We start from the raw sequence: 25,448 nt of genomic DNA, 5'->3' as shown, positions 1-25,448 counted from the left end.
TATTTTTAATTTTTATTTATTTATGATAGTCACAGAGAGAGAGAGAGAGAGAGAGGCAGAGACACAGGCAGAGGGAGAAGCAGGCTCCATGCACTGGGAGCCCGATGTGGGATTCGATCCCGGGTCTCCAGGATCACGCCCTGGGCCAAAGGCAGGCGCTAAACCGCTGCGCCACCCAGGGATCCCAATAGTTCTTTTAATAGGCTCCATGGTTCTTTTCCAAAAAACTTAGAAAATCCTGATAAAGATATTGCTGTTTATGAACTTCACCTTTCATAATTTCAGTCCAGTGGATACAGATAATCGACTCTTTGAAAGTTAACCTCATTATTATGTAATATTTATTTAAGTCCTTAGAGGCTGAAATGGACAAAATCCTAGCATTTCTACCAACCATCAAACTTCTGCATTATGCCAACTACCTAGAGACGTCTACTGGAGAACCATTCCTCTGAGGCAGCGAGCTAGTAGAGATAGCCAACCAAGAACCTAGCCCTCGCGCTTACTCCTCGGAGGCTTTGGGACCCTTCCACTCATCTCAGTTCTCACTTCTCCTTCACTAAAAAGTCAAGGACTTCCATGAAGACTCCTAACTAATGGGAAGTAATAAAGCAGGTTTCCTGGCTTCAGGTCCCAATTACAATGAAAAATATTCATTTTGAAACTGTGGGCCTGCTTGATATTGTGATGGCTATGGAATTCCATGATTCCATTCCAGACCCGAAGTTTCTAAATGGCAGGAATAATTATATCAGGTTGAAACATAAGGGATTGTTAATTGATCATCTTTGACACGCACAATGGCAAGTTGATAGGAGACAACATTACACATCGAGGGCTTAGATGCATGTGTGTCCTTACCCGAGGATACACAGTAATTTTTCGATGGAATTGGGATCTTAAAACCATCATTTGATTACAGAGCCCCCAGTCTTCACTGTTAAACTCTATGGCCAACTTTGCTTGCAGTAGCCAACGTGCAGGGCAATTAAGTGAAGGCTTTTGACGTTGCCAATGCTTGGAAAACCATCTGCTCATTATAACATTATACGTAATATTACTAGCCCTATTCAATAAACACAAGACGCAGTGAGAGAGTGGGAAGCAGCGGAGCACAGCAGCATGCATTCCATGTCTCCTGCTTGCCCTTTGAACTAACTCTTAAGTATATCTGCGTTCATATATAAAACACACAAATATAAAATAAAATATAAAAAATATAATCTCCCCACTTTACAGATGAGAAAACTGAGGCTTATAAAGGTTAAGGTATGGCATGCAGTAACACTCCAGTGACATTTTGGATCACCCCACGGTTCATGTGTGCATGTGACGGGATCCTATCCACAGGGCAAACTTAAGACAAGGGCAGTGTCAAGCCACGGCTTAGTTTTGAGCGTCAGGTATTAGCCTCAACGAAATACTTTCTGAGCACTTTTTATTTATTTATTTATTTATTTATTTATTTATTTATTTATTTATTTATTTCTGAGCACTTTTTAGATTGGATTGACAGAACTGTCAATCAGTGGCAAACACTACTGACAGTGAACGTCCTAACCAATGACGATTGGCTTCTCTTTCAGTACGTGGATGAAGAGGACCTGATGAATGCCATCAAGGGTTTCAGCTCTGTGACTAAGGAGCACACCACGTTCACCGACACCCACCTGTGAGAGATGGAACCTTGCAAGACATACAGCTGAAGTGCCTGCTGCATACTCCCTCCCTCTCGGGTTGTCACTGACCGACACACCGCATATGCTGAAAAGCCATTGCTTTTTTTTTTTTTTTTTTTCTGTAATCCTTAAAAAAAAAAAAAAAAAAAAACAAGGATTGTTTTTGAAATTGTTCTTCCTTTTTAGAGGCCTGTGCTTTTCTGGTGATCTGAAATAAGGGGTACTCTCAGTATGAAAATACTTGTTTTGTGGAAGCTCCATAAGCATATAATTTTCACTTGGCTCAAACAGTGACTCCATTGGTTAAATGAATAATTAGGGACACTTGCAAATTGGCCCACAGTTGTTACAAGTAAGGGTAGTTACTAGTTTAAAACAAAGCAGGGTTTTTTTTTTCTTTCTTTTTTTTTTTTTTTTTTTTTTTCTGAGAGGATGTCACTGCTGCTCCTTTTGGCCCCTTATTCCCATGCAGTGACATGATCCTGCAAGAATAATTCTAACGGTCATAGCTACAAAGTAAAATCCTAGTTTCAGGCCAAGATGAATCTGTTAAGAAAAAAAAAAAAACTGCATTGGGTGAGACACACTGGACGAAAAGTTCAATTTAATGACAATGTTTAGGGATATTTACCAACCTTAATTGAAAAAAAAAAGTTAAAAAAAAAAAAAGTTTCCACCAAACTTTTGACAGACCTCTGTTCTTGCATTTATGAATCTTCTGAAAAGGCCGAAAGAGCTATTTCCCACATATTTTACACGGTGTTGAAGCTCCAGTACTTTCCATAAAACTCTGTCAATTGGCTGAATACCCAGTAATACCGACCAACATCTTCAATTTAGCGTCTTCCACTGGGAAACCATTGTTCTATTTGCATTATTTCATTAGCCTTTGTGGAATTTAAAAAGGAAACTTTTTGTGTCCCTTCCAGTTTTGAAGCCCTGTAAGTGACCATTTCCATGTAAACACAAGATGCTCATAAGCACACCCACGTATAGCCTATGTGTCTAGGACTCTACTGTACCCCTTCATCTTCGAGAACTCACTATTGTAGCCCTAGGGTCACTACGCGCTGATGAAATCCCATAGTCCCAATTTCCATTTCTGTCACCTGCTCTATTTGGATTAGTCGTTGGTGAAAGTCCCACAGCAAGGGAGATTTTTTTCCCCAAGTCATCAACATAAAATGAAAGGTATTAGTTTGTTCTTCATGGAAAACAATATAACAACAACAACAACAACCACCTGTCTTCCTTATTCTTAAAGGTCTACTGAATGACTCCAGAAAGCTGTTTTGTATCTATAGGTCTCCTACATTGTTCGGAAGGATTTTGTGAGTTAATCCAAAGGGACGTAGATTCCCCCAAAGCTGAACTGGCAAAAATTCGTAAAAAAAAAAAAAAAAAAAAAAAAAGGGATAACCTTATTCTGGTTCAACACAAGTCAGATTGTGGGCTTCGGGGTTACGGGGACTCTAACCAAATCTGTGGAAGAACAGCTCCTCAGATCGATGGACTCCCGACAAAACTTGCCAACTCTTAGTGTCAAAAGCACAGACCAGTATTAAACAGAAGTTCTGCTCCCTTGTTGGAACTACTATAGGCAAACAAATCTGAAATAACTGTGCACGCTGGGCAGTGGATGTACAAATTTTAAGACTTTTTTTTTTTTCCTCGCCAAAAGTTTTATACTTTCTAAAATGGAAACACAGGATTGGCTAATTTTTACTGGTTTTAATTCCATTTGTTGATCCTGGGTCAAGTGGGCATTGAAAGCTGGCACAAGTGAGCCTTCACCACGGCTGAGTTTCTGATTCACACGAGCTGCCTGAGGTATAGAGGGAAAAAGTGGTCTTTTCCAGTCAAATTTGCATCTTTATCCTTGGTGTTCTCTTCTGCAAATACGAGTTGCTAGTCACAGGTGGATTTAGGAGATTGAGGTCTTCCTCATTTTGAAAAATTACGTACCTTTATCACGGCTTGTAAACTTAACACAAATAGAGAACTGGGGGGATTTGATATTAAATCATTCTCCACTTAATCGAATTAGACATTTAGTTATGAGTTCATTTAGCTGCATCATTTACATTTCGATCCCATAACTGGACAAAAAAGCCTGGATGGCTCCCACCAAGGACACTGCCCCCTGCCACACTCTTAACCTTACTTTTATGCATTTCAGAGAAGCCCAGGATTTTGTTATTTTAAACGGTATTGTGTGCCAAGCCTCATGTAAGCGTAGACTCGTCCCTAGAGATTGAGTCCATTGCCTGCCACACGGCTGGGCATCGGTGTGCTCCAGAGTCGAGAGCCGGGGATGGAAAACAACGTAGAAGAACTCGTGGGCTGGAGCCATAGGCTGTGCCCAGGGACTGTCCTCCTGGCACCACTTCTCCTGTATGGAGCAAACGGCGAGCAGTTCTCTACAAATCGCTTTCAACTGGTTCTAAGTCTCCTGACACAGGTCTTACCACTTGCAGGAGCCACATTCTCGGCTTCAGAACTACTGTTACTCCTGAGGTTAGCTGTTCGGTAAGAGTGCGCAGCGATGTTTCTATAAGCTCTGTCAAAAACTGTACTTGGACATGATCTGTTGTCATTTCCACTAAATGGAAAACCTCAATTTGAATTTGTCAGTGTACCTCATGCTGATCTAAAAATCATGTTGGCATCAGTATAATTCAACTTGAACAACCTGTAAATAAAACATAGGCCGGATGGAATAACTCAGTGATAAGAACTTAATTATGTCACCAATGAGTAGTTTATTTCCAATGCACAGATATGTAAATTCATCTCAGGACAGTTTGCTTAATTTTTCAATGTAAACAAAGTTTGGGGGATCCCTGGGTGGCTCAGCGGTTTAGCATCTGCCTTTGGCCCAGGCCTGATCCTGGAGACCCGGGATCAAGTCCCACGTCGGGCTCCCTGCATGGAGCCTGCTTCTCCCTCTGCCTGTGTCTCTCACGAATAAATAAAATCTTAAATAAACCAAGTTTGGTTTCTGAAACACGAACAGCTCATGATGATGAAGGGGAGCCCACTGAAGAAAACAGGATGTTCTCGGTACTCTCTCAACTATCGGATGTACCTTAGTCAACTGTGGAGCTTTTTTTCAGAGGGGGAGTCCCACCCACCAGATTCGGATTCAACAGGTCTGGAGGGAGGCCTGGGCGTGTCATGTGCACACACAACCTGAGGTGATTGCGAGGTTATCCGTCTAGATGAGAAGGCCAGGAACTAGAACACAGTTGAAACGGGCCGACTTGGCTTCAAAAGTTGGCTTGGTAGCTGACGAAGCCTTGTGGCTACGTTACTTCTCCTCAGTGATCTCATCTCGGAAATGAGGGTAACAGTACCCACCCAACTGGCATGACAGTACTTCTGAGGACTTAAAAGTACAGAATTAGTTGCAAAACTCATCATGAGAATTAGAATTCTGTTCTCGTTCTTCATCAAACACGAAGTATATGGACTCAGCTCAAGTTTTTTCTTTCGGTCACAAAAACCCGAATGAGGTAGGTGTGAGGAAAATGCGTAGGCCTAGCAGGGATAATCTGCTCAAGGTTACAAAGTGCCAGAGTAGCCTCAAACCCCTGCCACAGGTTCAGACTCTTGTGAGAGAAAAAAGGAGATCGGACTCGTGGTACACTGCAACCCGTGCTCGAGTGGGTTGCCTTTCTATGGGGATTTACTATAGAATAGTTTCCCCCAGCCCCTCCCTCAGTCATGGCCTTTCACTTTTGGAAAAGGCTGGGTAAATTCGACTTTTTTGTTCATTTTCTTACTTGCCCACCCACCTTCTACATGACTGATAATGAGAAAGAAGGCTGGAGAGGATGGCAAATCCTTAGTAATATGGCAGTGATGTTGTACCTGACGCTTCCCCTAGTGACCATGTAAGGCAGCCTTCATGCACGTTTCGCTCTCTCCGCCCTCCCCACTTCTTACCTCGGAAAGAAGACACGAACCAACTCCTGCAGGTGTACTTCAAACAGCATAACTACTCTTTAACCGAGAACACAGAGTCTTAATCATTTTTATTAGACTTAATTGATAAATAAATACAAGAGAAGTGTTGTGAAACCACTAGCAATATAGTAAACTTTTAAAGAATTTATTTCAATTTCACTCACTTACATTTCTTGGAAGGGGAATATATACATTATCCACCAATAAATGCTTAATGCTTTAAATTTACAGTTGTCCTATTTGCAGAAACTTGAAAATTATTCCAATGAAAAAAAAGTACAAAAAATGTTTGTTGTCACAATTCGAAATATATCTTAAAATAACATTTGTACAGCAGCCAAAACCTTTAACCAAAAGTTGAGAACTGCAGTCTCAAAAACTTAACAAAATGGCCACATTCATACTTAATAATCTTCGTTATTAACGGCAGCGGGGGGCGGGGTGGGCATGGTGGCCCCTAAATAAAACAAGACAGACAATTAGTACAGTTTTCCTTCTGGACACTCAAAGCTCTAGCCTTGATTATTATTTTTATTTCATCTGTTCAAACACAGACAATTACTCCAACCTTAAAGAAAGTTTAAATGGACTTTGAGTATTTAATGTTGGTGACACTTGCTAAGATTTAAGAACTCCAAGAATGAGAATCAGAAAATGACCGAAGATTTGAAAAAAACACCAAAGGGACTGCTTACTACACAGTGTAATCTGCTGTTCAACATCAATAGTGTTTTTGAATTCGGTATTTTTTCACAAACATAGCACCTCATTAAATTACCTGGTAAACACGTGGCAATCATAAGAAGTGTTGGGAGACTATCCAAAGAGATTTAATGTGATTCACTTAACATAACAATGCGAGACAAATCTCAAGCATAACCAAGATTAGGAACACAATCTGTTGGTCCCTATGCCTTTAAAGACGCTCATCTTATTAAGACTTGGTACTTTGCTTCCAAAATCCAGAGTAGCTAAACACTGAAATGGACTCTTGCTTTACAAATGATCTGTTAAATGCACTTGTAAGAAAAAAAAAAGAATCAAAAACTTTCCAAAAGGTCAAAAGAGATAAAATTGTTTTCTCTCCTTACTCCAGGCAATTCTGTTAAAAAGAGACTCCATGAACTCCAGTTTAAATTTGTCAAGTTTTGGTGTAAAAGCTAATGTACTGAAATCCAGTAAAGTTATGAACTTTCATCTAAATTAACAAACAATTATTTATTATTTTGGTGAGTTTTCACAAACTGTACTCTTGACCTGAAGAATCGCTTTTTTTATGCCGAGGAGATGGAGTGGTCTTCGTAGGAGATGGGGATGCAGTACCGGGTGAGTCCGTCCCTCCGTCAGAAGTACTCGGTGATGACGCCAGGTAGGGAACTTTCTTTCTTCCCAGGAATCCTCCTCCTTCAAATCCCCCTTTCTTCCGCAACTCCGCTTTATTTTCATTTTCTTCTTCTGAGGACCTTTTCTTGGATTCTAGACCTTCAGCTATTTTATGCACTTCCAATCCACCATCTGATTCTCTCAAACTTTTCATTTCTGTTCCAGGAGACTTTCTCTCTGACACATTACAGTCCCCTGTTGCCCGCTTTACTTCTGCTTGTATTGGCCCAGAGTTACCATTTTCAGGGACAGCTCTTTCTACATTTCTGTTCACATTACCAGTCTGGAAGTCCCTGTAACTGTGAAAGCTCTCAGTTCTCCTCGCTCTTGCTAATAAAGGGCTCTCTCTGTAAGGCCTCATGGAACCGTATGTCGCTGCTTCATGGGTGGCTTCATGGTGCTGGAGCTGGAGGCTGAAATGCAGTTTTCAAAAATTATAATTCAGATTTCTTCCTGGGATTTTTCAGGGGCACATCTCATTAATGACCAATGAAGAGACATTATTTGATTATACGCAGAGTGACATATCCTTATTTCTACATATAAAAATTTACTTAAGTACTCTCTATGTTATATACTAGTGTGTGTGCAGGTGTGTATTTGTGTATCAAATTACCAAAGCAAATAATACATCATACATATATTCAGTCTAGCTGGATTTCTGAATAGTTGAAAAAAGCTAGGGAGGAGAAACTCTTTAAAACCAAGGAAGAACTGATATAACTTAATACATGGTCTTTAGTTCAAATTTTGGCTTTTTTTTTTTTTTAAGATTTTATTTATTTATTCATGAGAGACACACAGAGAGAGGGCCAGATATACAGGCAGAAGGAGAAGCAGGCTCCATGCAGGAAGCCCAATGTGGGACTCGATCCCGGGACCCCGGGATCACGCCCTGAGCTGAAGGCAGACACTCAACCACTGAGCCACTCAGGCATCCCAAATTTTGGTTTTTTAAAATGTGCTCTAACTAGAAGATATACTATGCTACTATATTAAAAGTGCAGAATAACTAAATATAAGATTAGACAGATGATGTAATCCCTTTAATTAATATGTCCCTAAGGCAATAGGAACAAAAAAGTTCCATATACAATCCAAGGTGACATGTGGTTTTTCTAATTTCCTTTAAATAAACTCTTGATCACATAATAGGCATCCAGATTGGCAGTGATTCACAAAATAAGTTAAAGGGAAAAATATTTTTCTATCAGATATGCTTGTAGATGAGAAATTAGAAAAAAAATTTTAGAGTATCAACATAAAGTCTGAATTAAAAATGTACCTTGAACAACATGGCTTTCAACAACTATGTGATTACATCTTAGCCAATTTCCCAAAAAGCAATCAACTGAACTTATGAGGCAATATACAACTCTTTAACCTACCTAGAATTTGATTCACGGAGACGGCTGTGTTGAACCACAGAAGTTGCTGGACTGATGTTAGGAGTAGCACAGCGAGATGTGCTCAGATCACACTGATCCAGTAACTTGAGCAGCTCTTCTTCAGTTGGACCACCTACATCTTAGGAAAACACACACTAATTACCATCACTTATGTCAAAAGCTTACCCTGTGACAAACAACTTTCCACATGGAACCTACCCTTATCTTCACTTTTGTTAACCATATCCATAGCAGTGGTCAGATCCCACATCTGAATGCTGCCATTTGTATGGCCTGTGAACAAGTAGCGCCTTGGCCGGGAGCCCATCCTACTGGACCCCTCACATTCTCTCACTGTAAATGAGGATATTGTTGTACAGTCAACAGCCTGGATCTCACAGATTCTGCAAAAGATATGTAGTTGTAAACCATGGGGAACAAATAACACTTTATAATTCAGATTTTTGAAATTACTTACTTACTTATGAGTATTCCATATATGTAAAACATTTAAAAAGCTCAAGGCAGGTTGACAAAAATAAAATTCAAGCCTTATTTCTTTGAATGTAGAACATAGGCTCTTATAAAACAATGTATTTAAATAACTGAAATAATGCAAATAATTTAAGTCAACCTTAAAAGAAAAACAGAAAGAACCTTAATGGGAATTGAGTAATTCTTTAAAAGAAAGTTACAAAACTAAAAAGACAGAAAGAAAGACAGAAAGAAAGACAGAAAGAAAGAAAGAAAGAAAGAAAGAAAGAAAGAAAGAAAGAGAGAGAGAGAAAGAAAGAAAGAAAGAAAGAAAGATAGATCTTGAGAAGTCATTTAAAATTTATGTGCAAATTTTAAGTCTGAAACCAAATCATTCAATAGGTTTTTAAAAAAAAAAAAAAAGAAAAAGAAAAAGCTGCATGGAGAAGTCTAAGTAGCAACCTTCATTAGGATAATATTCTTAACTTTTTCAAAGCATTTTTAGGGTTATTTCATTGATTTTCATAAAGATAAAAGAACCTGAGAAAGAGCAATTATTATCCACATTTGACAAATTAGGAAACCAAGAAATAATGTTAGCAAATGATCTGCCAAAGTCAAGTAAGAGTTGACTAAATTGTACTTGATTGAATTATTTATCCCAGACTACTTCAAAACGAGGGGGCTTATTAAAAAAAAATTAAGAACAATTAGTACCAGGCAAATGCAAGGTCAAAAAATAAAGGAGGAAGGGAAAATCCTTCTCAATATAAGAAACATAAAAGTAGAGTATGAAGCATAGCTGAGCTTCCTAGCTGGCAGGGCAAAAAAATGATAGGCGAGGGTTAATTATTAGATGCCTACATACAGTGATAGAGGCTATCCTAGTCTCATTCTCAATCTAAGAGAAACGTTTTCAATATTTCACCACTGAGTATAAAGTTAACTATAACTGTTTTTATAGGTATTATATTCAGGTTAAAAAATCTGTCATTTTGTCTTAAGCACTAAGGTTCCTTTAGATTACTTACACTTAAGATAAAGTAAAATAAAACAATATACATCTATGTGCTTGACAACAAACATGATTTCACTTTTTGTTTTTCCCATGGGCTAGATTCCTTAGAATTACTTCTTCCTTTAAAATGTTGACAAAGTTTTTTCCCTGCCCACTTTTTTTTTTTTTTTTAAGATTTATGTATTTATTTATTCATGAGAGACACAGAGAGAGAGAGAGAGAGGCAGAGACACAGGCAGAGGGAGAAGCAGGCTCCTTGCAGGGAGCCCGACATGGGACCTGATCCCTGGACCCAGGATCACGCCCTGAGGTAAAGGCAGCCACTCAACCGCGAAGCCACCCAGGCGTCCCCGCTGCTGCCCACTTTCAAAAAAACCTGTTCATTTAACTTCTCACTATTAACAATCTGACCTGTCTTTAAACAGAAGCTCTGCTTCACATCAGCTTCATAAAGGGTTGATTTCCTATTTAATTCTACAAAGCAATTTCTCATTTTCATAAACGTTTCCTCTGGAATTGTAAATGAAAATATTACAAAATTTGTTTTGTCATACAGAGATCATAACTGATTAGAACACACTGCTACTATATAAAGTTACAGAAGAGGGGCGCCTGGGTTTATGACTCTTGGTTTAGGCTCAGGTCTCCGGGCCATGAGATTAAGCATCTCTCATCATGCTTCACACTCAGTGTGGAGTCTGCTCAGGTCTCTCTCCCCCTCCCTCTACCCTCCCCCTCCTGCTTGCACTCTCTTTCTCTAAAATAAGTAAATAAATCTTTAACAGAAAAGGAAGACATTAGAATTGAACAAGGATATGAAATACTACATCATTATAGGATGTTATGCAGCAGTTTTAATAAGTGTTTGGCACCCACCTTCACTGAATATGCAGAGAACACAATAAATCACAAAGATTTTAACATTTCTCAAGATGATAATTTAACTTCTAACTACATTGCAGGCTTCTAATACATTTTCTTTTAAAACAAGTGACAAAAAGATGGTTTAGTACATAAAAATCATTTTCTGGAATCCGTTCATTTTACAATTCCTGATGACTACTGCAATGGACTTTGTTGGAAAGAAAATATATCTCCAAGAGATTATTCATTAAAATATTAAATTAAAGATCATATGCTGAACAATATCAGCAGTGTTAGTCACATTAATATGAAAACCCATAACCTCCTTAATGACTTCTCTTAGGAATTCTACCGTTTTCACCTGTTTGGCATGCAAAAAATCCTATGTTTTTAAAGAAAAGAAATGTATAGCTCAATCTGAAGCTATATGTAATAACTAAAAAGAATTAAAATTTCACTCAAATGGAAAAGGAAGGGGAAACTAGCTTCTACTGTGCATCTGTTAGTGTCAGGGGCTACACAAGATTATTTCCGGTTTTTAACTCATTTTATCTTTTGACATCCTTCCAAGGCAGGTGAACCTTATTTTATAAAGAAACTGGGGCTCAGGGAAATAAAGTAACAAGTGAATTTATATAGCTAGTAAGAGCAAGTGCCAAAATTAGAATTTAGTTCAGCTGTCTGCCATCAAATTCATGGGCTCTTGCTCTATCCTGGTCCTTCTTAACTGTCCACAGCATCAGTGAAAATCTTAAATAAATCCTAGAATATAAGCACTAAATAGACTGCCTTGATTTTAAGTTAAAATGATCACAAGGTAAGGACTAGATTTCTTTCTCCAACAATTTGTTTCTGGTAGTACTTATATCAATACACCAAATCATTCAATAGGTTTTTTAAGACAAAAGTTGCTTCTGAATATAATACCTCTATAGTAGTAAAGTTTTACCTTTTCCCAGTAGATGAGAGTCTTACGAACAGTTTGTTGGTAATGGGAACAACTTTCTGGATAAACACCTGTTGATCATCTCGCTCTCCGAAAGGCCCTTGGTCAGAAAACAGACAATGTCAAAAGAACTTAACTGAAATTCAGTTGGTTTCACTGAACAAAATGGACGTTAATATCAATACCAAAGGGGGGGAAATTTTTTTTTTCACGCCTATCAATATGTGGCATTGTGTATTCCATGTCCAAGTCAGACACGAAATGCAGTACTCCAAGTACTCCAACTTGCATTAAACATTTTCAAAAGAAATACGTAATATTTCGAGTTATATTTTATGCAGTAAGGCTGTCAAAGCGGAAGGCATTAATTTGCATAAGACTACACGACAGTACTAGAATGAGCCTTGTTAAAATATAGGCTCTACATGTAGTATCTTTAAGAACGTGCTCAGTTTCTTGTAACTTCAGAAAAAGGATATATAAATAAAATTACTTTATGTATGGATTTTACTTTTTTTGCAAAGCCAAATGCAAAATCTCAAAGAAATAAAGTGCAACTTCATTACACAGAATTTACTTAATCAGAAGCCTATTGCATCCTGCAAAGTTTTTAATCTAAAAAGAAAGATTCAATTATTTTTACGTGATTGTACTTGGCAAGGCAGGTAAATAGCTCATGTTTCAGAAAGATTCTGAATATGAAAAAAAGTGTTTCGGGCAGCCCCGGTGGCACAGCAGTTTAATGCCGTCTTCAGCCCAGGACCTGATCCTGGAGACCCAGGATCAAGTCCCATGTCAGGCTTCGTGCGTGGAGCCTGCTTCCCCCTCTGCCTGTGTCTCTGCCCTCTCTCTCTCTGTCTCTATGAATAAATAAATAAAAAATCTTAAAAAAAAAAAAGTGTTTCATATAAAACTTAAAAATTCTAGTAATTCTCGTTATCACACTCATTAGCTAAAATGCCAACTCATTATTCACAAATAGTATGTGATATATGATATAATTTTACCTTATATGAATCATACCTCATTAATAAATGGAACCTCTTGATTAGCTAGCAAATACCCATATTATGCTTACCATGTGCCACAGTAAATGCTTTGCAGGTAACTCATTTTAATCATCACGATAACCACATAAGGGATACACTATTATTATCTTCATTTTACAGATGAGAAAAGTAAGGCATCAAGAGATTAGTTAACCAAAGATCTCACAGGTCCTACCTAGTGGAATTGGAGTTCTCACCCAAGATGTCTGGCTCCCCTCTAAGCTATACAGTTGCTCAGTTACTGGACAATTTTCTGAAGTCTGATTCTATTGAGATGAAATGATAGTCCTCATTTAATAACCCGTAACCAAAGTCAAAATAGTGATGAATAAAATAACTAAGAATGAAGGCTCTGGAACTCTTCTCTTTTCAATCTTTACCTTCATGCGAGATTCTCATGTAACTTTACTCTTCATACCTCAGTTAATTATCCACACCTCCCTCCCACTTAAGAGGTTCGCCAACTCCTCTCCCCAAATTGGCTCCTTTCATTCAGAACACAAAATGTTCTCGGGTGTTGGCTATCTTCAATGGTGAAGAGGGGAGGAGAGAATCAGAAAGGTGGTGGGATGCTTGGGCAGCTCAGTTGGTTAAGCATCTGCCTTCAGCTCAAGAAATGATCCTGGAGTCCTGGGATCAAGCTCCACATTGGGTTCCCCGCTCAGATGGGGGTCTGCTTCTCCCTCTCTCTCTCTCAAATAAATAAATAAAATCCTAACAAAGAAGAAAGATGGCCTCTCAACCTCTTGCCTTCTAATTAGCTCCATTATTTCTTCCTTTCATGACTGCCTCTAGTATTTGTTACTCGTCTGGCCACTGCAATCTAGATACCACCCACAGCAGCCTCTGAAACTGGACTTTCTATTCTGTTCCAATAACCTGAATGTCTACCTCTTAAAATATTTTTTTAAACAGAACTATAAAAGGGGGGGAAAAAATCTCCCCACTGTCTTTCAAATATTTTACAAGGCTGTTGTAATTTACAGGGCTGTTTCCAAACATGTCCTCTCTGATCTGACCTTCCATGATCTGACTCCTGCCCTTCCTCCCAGTCTCATGTCCTACTATCCTTACCCACAAACCAGTAACTAATGATCTTGACATTTTCTAAACTTGCCAGGTTCTCTGGGCCTCTTTCCTTCCAGCATGCTGTTTTCTCTGCCAGCAATGTCCCAATCCTAAAACATTCTATACCTACATGTCTCAGTTCAAGTCTTAGTTCAAACATATAAGACTTCTAGTAAGTGCCAGTTTCTGTTAATGTTAAGTGGGGATAATATACTTCATAAAATTGTCAAGAAGAATAAATGAGACGGTATGCTACAATACCTAGCATGGAGACTAGCACTACCTCCCCTGGGTGCCTTGCCCCATGCAACTGTTTACGTTTTATTCCCAGTCATCACTACACTGTAACTTGAGGTTCACTGCATTTTTTTTTTTTTTTTTTTTAAGATTTCTAATGCTTGGAGCAAAGGCACTCAATACAATACTGTTGATGCTACAACTTAAACCTCTACAATGTAACATGTCAATTATATCCCAATAAATCAGGAAAATAATTCATTGAGGAGATAAAACTAAACTTCCAGTGCCTATGTCACATAGAAAAGTGGGTCACAGGGCACCTGGGTGGCTCAGTGGTTGAGTGTCTGCCTTTGGCTGAAGTGGGGACCCCGGGGTCCTGGAATGAAGTCCCGCATTGGACTCCCTGTAGAGGACCTACTGCCCCCTCTGCCTGTGTCTCTGCTCTGTGTCTCTCATGAATAAATAAAATCTTAAAAAAAAAAAAAAAGAAAGAAAGAAAACCGAGTCACAGAGCAATTGTTAAAATCAACAAAACTGAATGTGTTTCTTTTTCTTCTAAGTAGCTTGTATTGTTTAAAGATTAACTATTTTGAAATCTATTACTGTGGGAGCATATTCTGGATGGACATACATTTACATGTTTCACACAAAACAATTCTAACAACTCTCATGTACTCCCTTTTCTCCATCAGTGCTATAATTTCTGCTTATTAAAAAAGGGATCAGAAAGGCACATGGGTCAATGAGCAGGCCCTGCAGAACTATTAAAAGTACAGTGAGATACAATGTATATATGGTAGAGATTCTTCCAAAAGGGTCCCTGGGGAAAATGATGGGTCTCTGTGAAGACTGAGCATATGTGTGAGTATCCATATGCATGTGTCATATGGTATACTGAGGGACAAATCAAACCAATTTTGTATACTTCTGCTGAAATCAGAGCATATCGATGGAGATGTACTATATCATTTCCTGAAAGCCCTTACAACACCATCAAAACAACTGCTAGCGCATAACACCATCAGCTCTTTCCTACCTTCAAATTTTATTTTCAGATTATTAGCAATAAAAGAAAAAAACCTTCAAGTTTCAAATGTGCATAGCTATCGTGGCTTTTAATAAAAAAAAATAGCAGTTAGCTTTTGGAGACATTATTTAAATAAGGAAATGATAAACAGATGAAAGCTTTGCTCTCAATTTTTAAACAAAAATTGCCATAATTTGTAAATTTATAGAACTAAGTAAGCAACACATTAAATTTCTGTTTTAAATGAGTTTCAAAATTAAGTTGAATAATTTATATTTGAAACTCATCTTTAGGTTTCTATCACAGTTAACATACTACTTCTGCATTGCCCACAAAGTATTTGAAAATGCCCCCAAATGCCTGGATGGCTCAGTGGTTGAGCATTTGCCTTTGGCTCAGGTTGTGATCTTGGGATCCTGAGATCAAGTCCTGCAACAGGCTCCCAAAGGGAGCCTGCTACTCCCTCAGTCTGTGTCTCTGCCTCTCTTTATGTGTCTTTTATGAATAAATAAATAAAATCTTTAAAAAGAAAGAAAAGAAAATGCCCCAAATTATCTAACCCACCTATGTCATTTCCAGAGGAATAGCTTCCATGACTTTCTGTCTCCTCCAGAGACAATATCTTGAATGATGCTAAAGGAGTAGAACCTGGCTGAGTAGAGATCATTCCTCTGAATCGTGTTACTGTCCATGTCCGGACGTGATTATTATCTGCACACACTAGGAAAGAGAACAAAAAAGTTGTTACATATAGATTATAAAAACACCAACAAAATCACTTTTATAAACACATTTTAACTTTTTAAACTGTGTTCTATATTAAATAGATCATAGCATATTTTGAGTGGCAAATGACATATTTATCCTAAAATGATACTTAATCTGTACTTGGCCAACAGAAATGAGAACAGAACACAGTTTACCTTGTTGCAAATATAAGGTATGTAAGTAAATCTATGGGTCCTTATAAAAGTAGCCTGTATAGATGTAAAAAGGGTTTTTAAAAAAAAAGTGTGTGCAAGAGAAAAGATGCTGAATATTATTCTGTTCTGTGGCTAAACTACATAGTAAATGAATTGCCTAGTTTTTTTTTTTTCCAATATCACAACTGCTTCTGCTTATGTTAAATATTAAACAAGCTAGATCATGAGTTCCTGAAAATTTACTGATATAAATTACACTTGTCAAAAAGCTTGTATTGCCTACTCATAGTAAGAAAAATTAAGGACTATTTTTAGATAAGAGAGTCTGCATTTAAGAAACTATTTTTTGTATAAGAGAGTCTAGCTTTTTTCATGTAGGTAACATTAAGAGGATACATGTTGAGATATCTAACAAGTACCTGACTTCTGCTGTTTTCTGATCTAAGTAGCTACAACTTTAAAAAATTTAAACCAGCAACTAATTTACTTTTTAATGCAAAAAAAATGTACTTTTGTGACACGCTTTAATAAAAAAGTGTCCTTTTTAATGGAAAAGTACGATTTATTTGGATTCTAGAGCATGTGTTATTATCCGCAATGAGCTATGATCTCACCAATAAGTACTAGGGAAGTATCCACACTTGCCTATATACACACCTTTCCTACTGGGCAAAATGCCAGAGTTGCAAATTTTAAACAAAACTTTAGAAATTTAATTTTGACAAACAGCAATAAAAATTCAAAGTATACAACTGTTACTTATGTAATAAAATTCCCATGTCTCAGGATGCCACTTTCTGGTGAAAAAGGAAACATTTAGTTCTAGGCTGTTTAATCAGCTTCACGGAAAATAATTTCCTGATTTCACTATTAAGCTTACTAGGATTCAGAAAAATAAAAAAATAAAAAGAAAATACCGTAAACACTTTTAGGTGATTCAATAGGCAATTATGGCTATTTTGTTAAAATTAATCATTAAAGTTTTTATTTAAGACATGAAAACTAACACTATCAGAGAAAGAATGTACATATGCATTGATGTCCACCAGGTGGCAGGACAACGTAACTGAGTATACATAAAATACTGGACATTTTTCTTGAAATATTTAATGTTAAAATGCAGATTTTAACAGTTCTCTGGTACCTCCTCCTGCAATAACATCATCACCATCAAAATGATAACAATTACTACTGAGTTTAAGTATGGTCATTTAAATGTCACAATAAGAAAAAATAAAAAATAAATAAACATCACAATAACCTTGCAAAACCGTCTTATTTTCTCACAGGATCAAATTACCTCATTTTACATTTTATTCTGCATCTTTTATGTGTCAAGAAGTATGGTATGTGTTGAGAACAGAGTAAAACAGCTTCTGCTATTATAAAACTCACATTCTAGAAGAGAGAGACACATGATACCCAAGCAAACAAAGCAAAATGACCCAGTGTTAAGTCTATGAAGAAAACAAGTCAAGAGGATGACAGAGAAAGTGGCCTGGACAGATGTTTCGCCAATCGAGCCGGGATGGCCTCATGATAAGGTACTGGAAATGGGATCTGAATGACAAGAGTGCAGCCAAACAAATATCTAGGGGTAAAACACAGGCTAATGAAAGGAAGTGGTGCAAAGTTCTGAGGCAATTTTAAGAAATGAAAAAGCCAAAGGGTTAGGGTGTTGTGAGCCTAAGGAAAGTGACAGGAAGGGTAGGGAGGAAAAGAGGCTTGACAAGAAGACAAGACCATAGCAGGAAGAATCCTATTAGTCAAGTGACCTGCATTCATCAGGAAGCCATTGGGAACTGGATATGGTTTACATTTTTAAAAGGTATTTCTGGCTCTCTGTACCACAGAGAGGCAAGAGAGGAGGAGGCCAAAAAACTGAGCTCAGTGATCTAGGGGAGAAATGACAGAAGCTCCCAAGTATGCCGGCAACGGACACCGAGCATCAGATTTGGGACATACTTTGACGCAAAGCTAAAAGGACTTACTGATAGATTACACACTGGTCGGGAGGAGAGAAAGGGAGGAACCGCGGGTGGTTCTAGGTCTTCAGCTTGAGGAAATGAGCAGATGGTGATATTGTGGACTACCATGGCTTCTGAGGGAAATATCAAAAGGACTCTTTATCCAGGTTAATTTTGACACGTCTACACAACCAGAGACAGACACTAGATATTCAAGTTTGGAACTCTGCGAATAGTCACAGGTGCAGAAAAAAGTCTAAGGGTCGCCAGGAAAACTATAGACAAGGAAGAATGGAGAATCAAGGATAGAGCTCTGAGGAACCCTACCCTTAGTACCCAGGCAAAAGAGGAGGAACCAGCAAGAATGGGACAAAGACTCCTCAGTGAGGGAGGTGAGATGCTTTATGAAAACCAAAGAGGAGACAGACTGTTTCGGGGGGGGGGGGGCGGGCATAATTATCCTCAGAACAATCTGACTTTATACTCAAAACAATCAAATACCAATAAAAGCACACCCACCCATCCATGGTTCCATTTAGTGCTCACTCAGACTGGAAATTAGTGAAAGGTGCATCACCTTTTAATATAGAATAGTCTTCATATAAACAAACTTGACAGATGAAAATAAAGCTTATAAAAAGTTTAAGTTAGGCAGGAACTGATCTACAAAAGATTTAATGTAAAAGCAAGCTCTACTGATACACCTGACTCAAAATAAAATTAAAGCCTTTTAGAAATCTTCAGATAATGAATCTTATCAATAGAATTTTACTGTGACCATCATACTCTGTGTGTCATACTCATTGAGCTTAAAAATCTGTGTCATCTAAGTATTTAATTAGTATCTACATTTTTTTAAAAAATCTAATTAAGGAACAACAAAATCATGAAAATGTAATTTTCTTCAAATAATCTTTTTATACATTCTACTAGTTTTTAGTATTTTTAGAAAATGATGAGACGGGGATCCCTGGGTGGCGCAGCGGATTAGCGCCTGCCTTTGGCCCAGGGCGCGATCCTGGAGACCCGGGATCGAATCCCATGTCGGGCTCCCGGTGCATGGAGCCTGCTTCTCCCTCTGCCTATGTCTCTGCCTCTCTCTCTCTCTCTCTCTCTGTGACTATCATAAATAAATAAAAATTAAAAAAAAAAAAAGAAAATGATGAGATAACAAATACACACATAAATCTACAACTTTAGCCTTAAACCTTAAGACAACACGACCAAACTTATATTAAATTCATACTTGGCAAACTTTCCTAAACCTCAATAGGATTATTAAGTATTTTAAAATATACCATGAGAACAAAATGCTAGAATAGAGCGTAAATAAAAGATACGGTCAACTCTTGCCTAAATCCCTGTAATTACAACCAGGCAAAATTTTTTAAAAAATTCTTAAAAGACAACATTTCTTCATTTATTCAACTTTTCTACCATTTCATTTAGTATGTTTTTCTGTTTATAAAGCAGTGCTTTTACATTCTTTCCATTTGTAGGAGTCTAGAAAATTACACACAGGGCAACAAGGTTTTACAGGAGGCAGACCTCGTCACCAGTGCTTTACCTGATACAAGGTGCTTCTCGGACAGCATGATTTTTGTAACAGGACTTCGGTGAACTGTGAAAGTCTGAAAAAGCTGCGGGCCTGATCCCACGGTCTCGGGGTGCTGCACGATCACTCGCACTGCTCCAGAGCTCGTACCATAGGCAATCTCAATCCAGTTACCAGAGACACCTACACGAAGTCAGAAGTTGAGAGGGGGCATATTAGAGGATGACAAGAAAAAAAAAAGCTGCCTGTGATAAAAGCAGTAGAGCTGGATTCAGTGCTTTTATGAGCCCCAAATCCAGCCTGGCAAAGACGCTGTACTAAAGTCATTATTTCCGTTACAAATCATTTCCCACGCCTCCCTCCCAGATAGACCTGGGCTGTCTGTTAGGCTCTATCACAGCAACTACAACCCCACTCCTCGATTTCCAAGTCTCTCTCTACTCATTATTGATATAGACTGAATCACAACCATCTTTTTATTTATATCACCTTACAGGGTACCTGAGACATAGCAGGTCAATAAATGTTTAAATAATTAGTAAATCTGCCATGCTAAGAATGCCACTCACATAACATAGTATTCCTAGAGCAATATTCCATATCATTTTTAGCCTAGGATGACCATGTGTTTCACTTTTACTTTTGCTATATAACTGATTCTTCAATAATTAGGCACATACCATTTAACAGATTCAAAATACTTAGCTCTGAAACAAATATACCCATTACATTGCCTACATCATACGGTGTCTCTTCTATTATGTACAGCTCATTGTGTCAAGTTCACCTGTGACTTTTTTTTAACAAAAAAACCCAAGTGTCCATATTCTACCACATATTTAAAGAAAGAATGGAGGTCAGTGACCCATATACTTAAGAAGGTTCCTAGATAAGAACCTTTTAGTTTTATCGTTGTTCTTCCTGATTCACCTGAAGATACTTGACTCAACAGAGAAAGAGCAGTACCACAGGAAACACTTCTCATGACCTAAAAGGGGACTCCATCCTCCCCCTGCCACTGCAAAAGAAGTTCTTTCCTTTCTTTTTAACTAGATTGAAAAAAGCAGCACACCTCATTCTAGAGCAGAGGTCAGCAAACCTTTTGTAAAAGGCTAGATGGGAAATATTTCAAACTTCCCATTCCACACTGTCAACTGTTGCACAAAAGCAGCCAATGACAACATACAAGACTACCAACAAAGAAAGTAGTTTAGGGACTCATCTTAGCACAATATAGTTGAAATCCCACTGTAATTTTAATCAAAATAATCTGCATACAGTACAATATTTATTTCACAATGAAAATGATTTCCTTCATGAGTTCAATAAAATGATGATGTTCTAGAACACATTCAGATTTATTAATATTACTGGACACATGTCAATATTTCCTGTAACTCTTTTCATGATAGATAAACTTTAAATTCTACATTTATGTTTTATCTTTCAATGTAGAATATAAAAAATATAAAAATTCTTAATAATTTACAGAACAAGCTTGTTAATTAATTTCATTGCAATGGCCTCTGAAAGAATGAAAGCTACAGATAGTAAATCCTCAAATAAAATGTCCTTTTCTACAACAAATTATAAGTTTTCCAAAGAAATAAGGCAATTTCCAACAGAGACTAGCAGTCTAAGTAAGAGCTTTCTCACTTCTGTTTAAAAAAATAAAAGCTTCTAATTTCAAAACAAAGTCAGCTACAATAAATAGGAAGGTAAATGTGCAGATCATTATTTTAATAATTTAAATATAATTCAGAAGAGGAAAAGTTCTAATTTCCCATCTCAACTTATGCTCGTTTATGGGTCACGTTTGACTTCAACACAAATATAAACTTTAGACTAAGAGATGATATCCTTCCAACTGCAGTTCTCCGAAAAAAAGGACTGGGTTAGTTTTAGTATAATAAGCCAATAAATGAATATATATTCCCAAAAACAGGTCAAGAACTTGTAAGAAGTTTGCCATGTACTAACTTGTTTTGGGTGTGAGGTAAACACTGAGCGCAGTGATGGCATCATTGGAAGGATCGTGATAAAGCTCAGTTACAAGAAGATCATTGTCCTTCATTCGCAAAGGAAACTTCTGCATATCTAAAAAATTAAAATTTTAAATAATGTTAAAATAGTGTATCTATTTAAAACTAAAAAAGGTATTATTTTTTAAAAATCATATTAAATAGGACCAGGGTAAGCATCTGTAAACTTACCTATGTAATATATTGATCCATTGTTACAGCCCAGTAGAAGGAATGAACCAGCAGTGTCGTAACTTGTTATAGGAACAACATCTTGAACCTGATGAAGATTATTATTAGATGTTAGATATTATCATTTATATTTCCTGCTCAATTTCCTCAAAATCTGACTCTTTTAAACAAAGAACATAAAACAAAACAAAACAAAACTCACTAGGGGTGCCTGGCTGGTTAAATCAGTAAAGCATATGCCTCTTAATCTCGGCACATGAGTTGGAGCCCCATACTGGGTGTGGAGATTACTTAAGGAAGTAAAAAAAAGAATCCACTAATAACTAAATAGGGTTTAGAAAATTACTTTATTTACATACATACACGCCCTCGTGTACATATATATATATATACACATATATATACATATATTATATATACATATATACATATATATACACATATATATACACACATATATATATGTATATATATATATTTTTTTTAAAGACTTACATAATTTTATTTGGCCAAGCCACCAAGAAAAAAAAAGGGGTGGGGGAGGGCGGATTATATTGTCAATTTTTTTTTCATATGTTCTCCGGTGGAGGAGGAGAGAGGTGTTCGTGATTTTGCACTTGGAGGCCTCGTTTCCTCCCGCTTTCTAACCAGGTTTGCAGATCGAGGAGCTCTAGCCGCCAAGGGGCCAGGGCTTCAGGTGCAGAATGATAGGACAATTTTTTTTTTTTTTAAGAAGTCCCAAAAAACACATACAGAGAAAAAGTAAACTTTTCAAGTTACGTGTGAAAATGCCCAAATGCCGAGGCCCCCGCTGTGCTTTGCCTGTCCAGGACGTGTGATTGGATTTTAGCAAATGCTATTAAATGTGCCCGAACATCAATTAATCACCCCCATGGTGCATAAAGTTATGTTGCCCTGGAACTAACATAGCTCCTTTTAAAACCTTTCAAAAATTTTTTATTTCTAGGGTGCCTAGGTGGCTCAGTCGGTGAAGCATCTGCCTTCAGCTCAAGTCATGATCCCAGGGTCCTGGGATAGAGCTCAGAGGGGAGCCTGATTTACCTTCTCCCTCTGCCCACTGGTCCCCCTGCCTGTGCTCTCTGTCAATAAATAAAATAAAAATGTTATTTCCAACAGCAGCACTTTCCTTTCAGAATTCCGGTGGATTATCTCCTTTCTCTTCACAAGACTGTGAGCTCAGAGCCACATTAAACTGAAGGCCTAATCTGACCAGGTTCCTTTCCCCTTCTCTCTCACAGAAGAGATTAAATGGCCTGCCCAAATTCACACAGTAAGTAGGAACAGCGTTAGAGCTAGAAAACAGATGGACTGGTTGCCAAATAGCACTTCCTCCCTGGACCATTTGTCACCTTGTTTTTGACAAGATGGTATTCCCTATCTTCATTCTTCCGCTCAAGACCTTACCTCTGTTTCTTAGGAAACAGTAAGATAAAAAAGTTCCTTTGAACTTTTGTTTTTTCAAATACTAAAATAAAAAAGTCAACTTCTCAAACAAATTAGTTAAAAAAATTATTAACTGACAGCATTTGTGCTACAAGAAAAGCAAAAGGCATAATTTTACTACAAAACAAATGAACAAACAAACAAAAAATGTTGTTTAGAGCAGTGCCAGTAAGATTGAAACGAATCTTCCTTGTGCAGAGCCGGGCAGGAGATGCATGTGCAACTTCACAGATGACATTTAAATGAAGTATCTCCCACGTGCCAGCTATCAGCTGAGAGAATGAGTAACTGGCCCGGATGAGCAATGGGAGATACCACACTTGCTCTGCAGGAGCTTGTGAACTTGAGGGCAAAAGAGGGGAAGAAGGAGCATCACATAACGACAGGCACAGAAAGAGCTGCGATACCATCAGCAAGGAGGCAGGATCCTTAGCTTAGGCCTACGTGGGGAGAAGGGCAAAGATCAAGGAAAAGTTGAAAAGGGAGCGAAGCCGGGAAACTGAGAAAATCAAGTATGAATGAGGTAGAGGAAGGGCATGCCTGGCAGTACACCAAGTACAGAAGCAACGCACCATCTGGGTCCCTTCTTTGTGAAAGGAACAAATTTAACCAAAAGCTAAAACTCAGAAGTAATGATTCCTATAAAGCTGTATGACCCTCAGTTCTACGTGAGCCTTCTGGTGTCCTACATAGAAATGTCGAGATTCAATGACCAACCCCCACTTCCACCCACCTGCGCTAACCCCAGCTCAGGTGTCTGTTTCAGCAGAGCCAACAAGTTTTGCGGCAGGGCAACACTGAGAGCTTTTCAGTGATAAAGATGTCTGAAGAATGGAGGGAAGGCTGCTTTAAACCAATGACCAGTTTTCTTATACCAAGTTCATTTTTTTAGTTCTAGCACTCTAGAAAGAGCTTCAACTGCTACACCAGAATCTTCAGAGTAGGAGGATGGGGACAGATATGGGCATGAGATTCCTTCGCCAGGAATGAAGGGGGCAGCAGCCTGGAGCATCCCATGGCATATCTAGGGCAAACGTTTCTACCATGTGTTCTCTGGTAAGATGGGATTAGAGCCTTCCTATTTCTTTTTCTGCAACTCTTGACCCAAATCCTTCCTACTTTTCCTTCATGCGTACCCCTCAGTACAAGCACAGAGAAGGCAGAGGATGAGGAAGGTTACAGAGGAGTCAGGACTCAGTTCTTCCCTCCCAGCATAAGTGAGAGTCAGTTCTTCGGCGACCTCCTCTTCTCTACCCTAACAATGTCCTATCAGGAATCTGAGACACTGTACTGATTCACGTATTTGGCTGAGTCAGGGTGGTCACAAATCTACTATGCAAGTGGATTTTCTCTGCTAAGGTAGCACATATTCATTATTTCTTATGTGCAAAATTAAATGAATACAATTTCAAAATTATCAGTCCCCCCCCAAAAAAAAAATCCATCTATGTTCCTAAGCAACACAAGGCCCCTAGAGTCTTTCAACCACAGCCTCTACCTAATCATTTTTAATAGGATGTTTTACCCTTCATCCATTACTTATTAAGTAATCCCTTATTCAGATTTACCAGCCTATCAATTTATTTGCTGATATTTATTTATAAATATCCTTCTTATTAAAGGGCATTTTTAAAGATTATTTATTTATTTTAGAGAAAGAGAGAGAACACGAACAGGGGGAAGGGCATGGGGGGTGCGGGGGGCAGGGGCAGACTCCCTGCTGAGCCGGGAGCCTGATGAGGGCTTGATTTCAGACCCTGAGATCATAACCTGAGCAAAAATCAAGAGTCAGAAGTTTAACTGCCTGAGCCACCTAGGTGCCCCAAAGGGGAACTTCCTTAGTGCCTCTTTTATTGAAGATTATAAGTTTAAACAACAAAAAAAGAACAAAAACCTGAAACATCTCTTTTTAAAAATATTTTTTCTTTTTTCTTACTCAAATCAGATACAATCTTTGTATAAACTTTTAAACTTTCACGAAAATCTTAATGAGGGGTGCTTGGGTGGCTCAGTCAGTTAAGCGTCTGCCTTCAGATCGGGTCATGATCTCAGGGGCCTGTGATCAAGCCCCAAGTCTGGCTCCCTGCTCAGCGGGGAGTCCGCTTCTTCTCCCTCTTTCTATGTTCCCACTTGTGCTCTGTCCCTCACTCTCTCTCTCAAATAAATAAATAAAATCTTTTTAAAAGTTAAAAAAAATTAAGTAAAATAATTTTTAGAAAAT

General features: G+C 38.0%; 2 protein-coding genes across 4 annotated transcripts in view; one reads left to right on the top strand and one right to left on the bottom strand.

The window, feature by feature from the left end:
• USH2A (usherin) overlaps positions 1-2,399 on the top strand; it is a 702,892-nt gene extending 700,493 nt beyond the window's left edge. Inside the window, 1 exon segment of the mRNA XM_038586435.1 lies at positions 1,587-2,399. Coding sequence (XP_038442363.1) covers positions 1,587-1,676 — 90 coding nt within the window. The 3' untranslated portion in view covers positions 1,677-2,399.
• A 3,373-nt stretch (positions 2,400-5,772) lies between these two features.
• Positions 5,773-25,448, bottom strand: part of KCTD3 (potassium channel tetramerization domain containing 3) — a 55,422-nt gene continuing 35,746 nt past the window's right edge. For 2 of the 3 annotated variants that reach the window (XM_038586121.1, XM_038586123.1), the window contains exons 11-18: positions 21,764-21,851; positions 21,531-21,647; positions 19,563-19,733; positions 15,670-15,825; positions 11,725-11,821; positions 8,639-8,823; positions 8,420-8,558; positions 5,773-7,444 (exon numbers count right to left, since the gene is read on the bottom strand). In XM_038586121.1, the coding sequence (XP_038442049.1) occupies positions 6,886-7,444; positions 8,420-8,558; positions 8,639-8,823; positions 11,725-11,821; positions 15,670-15,825; positions 19,563-19,733; positions 21,531-21,647; positions 21,764-21,851 (1,512 nt within the window). In that variant the 3' untranslated portion in view covers positions 5,773-6,885. The remainder of the gene's footprint in view (positions 7,445-8,419; positions 8,559-8,638; positions 8,824-11,724; positions 11,822-15,669; positions 15,826-19,562; positions 19,734-21,530; positions 21,648-21,763; positions 21,852-25,448) is intronic. The other variant, XM_038586122.1, reaches the window with a different exon arrangement.

This window comes from Canis lupus, chromosome 38 (genome assembly GCF_011100685.1).
Source record: "Canis lupus familiaris isolate Mischka breed German Shepherd chromosome 38, alternate assembly UU_Cfam_GSD_1.0, whole genome shotgun sequence".
NCBI classification, from domain to species: domain Eukaryota; kingdom Metazoa; phylum Chordata; class Mammalia; order Carnivora; family Canidae; genus Canis; species Canis lupus.
This window is presented reverse-complemented; position numbering and strand designations above follow the sequence as displayed.